At 41.0% G+C, this 5,696-nt stretch overlaps 1 protein-coding gene across 5 annotated transcripts in view; it reads left to right on the top strand.

Moving 5' to 3' along the window:
• The first annotated feature begins 657 nt into the window (after positions 1 to 657).
• LOC106535359 (WW domain-binding protein 1) overlaps positions 658 to 5,696 on the top strand; it is a 14,524-nt gene continuing 9,485 nt past the window's right edge. For 2 of the 5 annotated variants that reach the window (XM_014032356.1, XM_014032354.1), the window contains exon 1: positions 658 to 1,015. In XM_014032356.1, the coding sequence (XP_013887810.1) occupies positions 965 to 1,015 (51 nt within the window). In that variant the 5' untranslated portion in view covers positions 658 to 964. The remainder of the gene's footprint in view (positions 1,016 to 5,696) is intronic. The other 3 variants (XM_014032359.1, XM_014032358.1, XM_014032355.1) reach the window with 2 other exon arrangements.

The following is a 5,696-nucleotide window of genomic DNA, read 5'->3' as shown; positions in this document are numbered from 1 at the left end:
AGCACAAAGCTTTAGCTACTGCTTTTCAACTTTAAGCTTTCCATTTGCAACTTAAGCTTTTAGTTACTGTGTTGTTCTGGCCTTTTGTTACTTTATGCTTTTACTGTGTTACTAGTCTGTTGTTGCTTTAAGCTTTTACAGTTACTCTAGATTTTTGCTATGTTTAGTTTGTTTTAGCTAGCTTTTTTGCTGCATTTAGCTTTCAGTTCTCCTTTTGCTACTGTAAACTTATGGTTCTGCTATTTTTTAACAAGCCCTTTTCTACTTTTAGCTTGTCTTTTGCTCCTTTTAACTAGGTTTTAGCTCTTTTTAACTTTTAGCTTGCATTTTCTTTATTTTAGCAAATTTTTATTACTTTTAGCTGGTTTTCTCTTAATTTTAGCTTTCAGATTGTGTTCTGCTTTTTTTCTCTTAGCTTTAACAACTGAGTTTCTGTTTCCTCAGCAGATTTCAGCACTCAGTATTCACAGTTAGAGCTTTGAGTCATTAGTTACTGACACTCAGAATAAATTTTGTCGATCCTCACTGAGGAAAATCGTAGTTTTAAGGCCATTTCCATATTAAGAGATCATGTTCTTGTTTTATTTCTCTGTATTTCAGTAGGATCAGATGAAGTGTGTGTGTGCATAAATCCCAGGGAGGCAGCCTCTGTCTGTTGCTGGGAGCTCCGGCCAATCAAAGCCGCATCTCTCCCTGCAAGTAGTTTGGTGGCTGCAGGAGCGTGACATCATGCGCAGCTCCGTCTCTTTCTGCTATAACTACAAGAGAAATGACGGCGACGACTCAGCCGCGTGCACGGTGAGATTTGGTGGAGCAGCCATGGTGTGTGTGTGAAGCGGAAGGAGGTGTATCCATCCGTGCAAAGAGGGAGGAGAATGGCGGATAGACAGAATGTCTGTGGAGTGGGACATCAGTGATCAAGCTGTGGGACTTCTTTGTTTTGGCCTGGTGCTCGGCTGACGCCATGGATCCAGAGAAAACACTGACTTTCTGCCTCGGTTTGCAGGCTGAGGAGGTAACGCTTCTCTCTCTCTCACACACGCACGCAGACACACACAAACAGCTGTCAACAGCTGGCCTGTAGGGATTCTGCAGAGCAACATGCTTTCATCAGCCTGCCCTGCTGTTGACAAACAACCTGCACATGTTCTTCTCCCTAAATGTCTCCACTGGGTTGAAATTTTAGTTTGAGATAGAAGTACTCCTGCAGTGCTGCTGTATGAATAATCAGAATTATTCTACTGATTCATCAGAGTGAAACTGGAAAGTTTCTGAAGAAATTTTAAAGGTTTCTGATGCAGCTGCTGCTGAAAAATAAAACAATCAAACATCAACCTGTGTATGCATGCACACACACATACTGTATGCATACATAAATACTGTATATGCATTAAAAACATAAACATACATACACAGACACACAAACACACATAGATACATAAATACAGGGGTTGGACAATGAAAATGAAACACCTGGTTTTAGACCACAATAATTTATTATCTTTCACCAGTCTTGCTGTGTGGATTGGTGTATTGTCATCCTGATACACGGCACCGCCTTCAGGATACATGAACCATTGGATGCACATGGTCCTCCAGAATGGTTCGGTAGTCCTTGGTAGTGACACGCCCATCTAGCACAAGTATTGGGCCAAGGGAATGCCATGAAATGGCAGCCCAAACCATCACTGATCCACCCCCATGCTCCACTCTGGGCATGCAACAGCCTGGGTTGAATAGGTCTTTGGGGCTTCTCCATTCTGTAACTCCCCTGGATGTGGGGAAAACAGTAAAGGTAGACTCATTAGAGAACAATACATGTTTCACATTGTCCACAGCCCAAGATTTGCGCTCCTTGCACCATTGAAACCGACATTTGACATTGGCACGAGTGACCAAAGGTTTGGCTATAGCAGCCCGGCCATGTATATTGACCCTGTGGAGCTCCCGACGGACAGTTCTGCTGGAAACAGGAGAGTTGAGGTGCACATTTAATTCTGTCATGATTTGGGCAGCCGTGGTTTTATGTTTTTTGGATACAATCTGGGTTAGCACCCGAACATCCCTTTCAGACAGCTTCCTCTTGCATCCACAGTTAATCCTGTTGGATGTGGTTCGTCCTTATTGGTGGTATGCTGACATTACCCTGGATACTGTAGCTCTTGATACATCACAAAGACTTGCTGTCTTGGTCACAGATGCACCAGCAAGATGTGCACCAACAATGTGTCTTTTGAACTCTGGTATGTCACCCATAATGTTGTGTGCATTGCAATATTTGGAGCAAAACCTTGCTCTTACCCTGCTAATTGAACCTTCACACTCTGCTCTTACTGGTGCAATGTGCAAWTAATGAAGACTGGCCACCGTGCTGGTGCAATTTAGCCACAAAACCTCCCACACTAAAATGACAGGTGTTTCACTTTCATTGTCCAACCCCTGTATATACATTCATTTCGTAAAAAATTAAGTAGGTTCTCTGGATGTGTTCTCCTTTGTTGAAAAAACAAATATGATTATCCCTATTGTTTGAAAAGACCATCAGCCTAACAATCGTTAAGGTCTTGATTCTCCCTGTTGTTCACAGAAAGATGAGTCATACTTGCAATAACAGAGGGGGACAATGAGGATAACCATTAGTCTGATGGTCCACTTTTGCGTGTGAACAACCAGTTTGATTTTCATCTTAAATGTTTTGTTCACCATGTAGAAATACTGCTCATAAGGCTGAGCTTACCTGTAACTCCTCAGACTGAAGAAATCTCATGGAGACAAAACAGGACTCGTCCAGAGGACCAACATAGCATTTTCTAGATTTTTCTACAGATTATTGAAATGCATCAGGACACACACACCACATACACACGTACATGCTATTGTAGAAAAAAATGTTGATGCCATTAGCTCATTAGGGTCATCATCAAATGTCTCGTCAACAAAATATGGCAACAAATTAACTGAAAAACCTTGTCGTTTTGTTTTACACTTTTATTTTTTTGTGTGTTTTTTTGTGTTTTACAACACTTTTAGAAATTGACAAGCAAAAAAAGTGTAAGCAGCCATGTATTTGTAATGTTCAAAGCTCGTTTTTGTGCTGTTTTTGTTTTAATATCACGTGTTGTCCTTGAGGAAGCATAGAAGCTTTCACTACAAGAATATAAATCACCATGATGTTAAGTAAGTTTGTGTCACATTGCAGAACATTGGCAAAAACAGTTTGTGCATCATCTATAATTAAAATATAAGAATAAAAAAAGACCACTGTTGATATTTTTTGTGGTTTTGATGTAAAGAAACATGACGGCTGTTATCCTCCAGTCGACACCTCCCATAATGGTGTTAGTCTGCATTTCTTTAGACAGTGTGAAGGAAGTTTAGGTGGAAATCATTTGTGGTTAATCGACGGTCTCTGTGGAAACCAAAATAATTCCACTTCACTCTTATGTACGTGTTCGATGCCATGTTGGTCTTGCCACAGGAAGCCAAACTGACAGTTTTTATGACACCACATTTCCTGTTTTTGACTCTGGATTTTATAAAAAGTTGACTTCTGAACTGCTTGAAGTTTTGATGGTGTGTCCGATAAGTCCTCACCATTTTTTATAAACAATCTGAGTTTGTAGAGTTCCTGATTTATTTAAAATTCTACCTGAAGTGGACCAAAACAAAAAAAAAACCCTGATATAATTGAGACACACCTCAATTCATGGGCTGTGTCCTCATGAGCACGTAGCCCARCTGGGTCACGTGGGCCACAACCTTCCCAGTCCGGGTAGGCTGCTTAAAACTGCCGTGAAATGAGACCGTCTTGCCTTCTCTTGACGTCGGCAAGCTAAGCTGTTAAAGTTACTTTTAAAAACAAATTCTTCGGTCCTTGATAAATTTCCAAACTACGCTGACTCGTTAAAAAAATAAAAACTCCACCGTCTTCACCGTCAAGACGAGGCTAGACCGTTTCATTTCACAGCAGTTTTAAGCAGCCTACCTGGACTGGGAAGGACGTGGCCCASTTGGCCCAGCTGGGCTACATACTCATGAGGACCCAGCCCGTGAATTGAGACTGAGTCATACATGGGCTACTTAGTTTTTCACTAATTGTCCTGTAAGGTTTGAGATGGAGCGTTGCACGGTCTGACCTTGGGGTGAAATTGATGTGATTCCTGTGCAGACTGGCAGCTGTTCTAATGTTTTCCACTCGTAAAAAAACATTTCTCTCTGCAGGATGATGGTTCCAGGTTGACAGGCAGTCTCCAAGGTCATTGTTGACGTTTTTCTTTCTTGGCTTTGTTTAAACACACACTGCAGAATCTCCTGCTTTTATAAAAGTGCTCACACTGGTGATGATCAACTGACTGATATATTGATCAGCAGCACCTGGCTGTTACTTTCCCTCTTATAGCCTCCTGATGCAGCAACACTTGTGGAGTTTCTTCTGTCTCCCATCTTCAGTTATGTTTTTTAGTCATCACAAAGAACCTGTGGATGCATTAATTGTTTTTAGATGCTGCGACTCATTTCTGTGCAAACAAATGTCAGTACATTTTGGTTAGTTCAGCTTGCTGTCATTAAGCTGTGTGTGTATTTGAACAATAAATGCTGTGTCTGCAGTATCAAGCATACATGTGAATACGCTAAGTGCATTCCAGAGCAAATATTATTTCCCGTGCCGACCACACAGGCAGAGGTCAGTTTTTAACAAAGCGTGTCTAATTTACATGGCTGCAGGCTTAGTGGGCAACAAGCCAGTGTGCCTTTCGCATTGTTGTGACAGCAGAGCCACGAGGGTTGCACACACACTTTTTTTTTTCTGTTTTGCTTGCAGYAAACCTGTGTGACTTCTGCAGAGGTGTAAGCGATATATTTAATGTTGAAGCTGGAGCACTGTAACTGTATGAACAGTGTTAGTTACACTGCAGATCAGTTTGCAACTCAATAGTAATCATCTAAATCAGGAGTGTTGAGCTCATTTTTTACCAAGGGCCACATGAGCTTTGTGGTGGCTCTCAAAAGGCCAGTTGTAATACACTTTGACGTTTCGTGCTTAACACAAAGACACAAAACATCACATTTCTCGATGATATGACTGAGCACTACTAACAAACAATAACTGAGCTCTCTGTGGCATTTCTGGCATAGAAATTGTTTTAACATGCCCACATAAACACTGAAGAACTATGTGTGTGACTGACTAAATGTGAAATTAATGCAACAGAAAGACGATTAAAAGTAAAAGTAAGGAAGTTTTACTCACTGTACAGGTGTACTAAGTAGCTGACATCTTGAATTTTAAACTATCCCTATTTCCAACAGAGAATTCCCACTGGAGGGGGCATTCCAGTTTAAATTTAAAAATTGTAAATGGGAAATTCCCACCTCTCATGGGCTGCAACAAAAGTAGCCAGAAATAATGCGAAGAAAAGGAGAGTTTGCATGGAGAATTTCACAGCTACTTTTGAACTCTGTGCACCTACACCAATTGGTGGGATGTTATCATTTTGAGAGTAAAATAATCAACATGCGTCACGAGAGGGTGTAGTTCATGTTCAAGTGGCTTTAAAGCAGTAAATTCTTATTTTAAAACATTAAGACTTCTTTGAAGATCTCCCAGGTCATAAAATGCCTTAGTCGGCCACATCTGGCCAGTAGGCCTTGAGTTTGACACGTGAACTAAAGTAAAATATTCAGTGCCAACATAT

Source organism: Austrofundulus limnaeus, unplaced genomic scaffold (assembly GCF_001266775.1).
Source record: "Austrofundulus limnaeus strain Quisiro unplaced genomic scaffold, Austrofundulus_limnaeus-1.0 Scaffold1428, whole genome shotgun sequence".
NCBI classification, from domain to species: Eukaryota; Metazoa; Chordata; class Actinopteri; order Cyprinodontiformes; family Rivulidae; genus Austrofundulus; species Austrofundulus limnaeus.
This window is presented reverse-complemented; position numbering and strand designations above follow the sequence as displayed.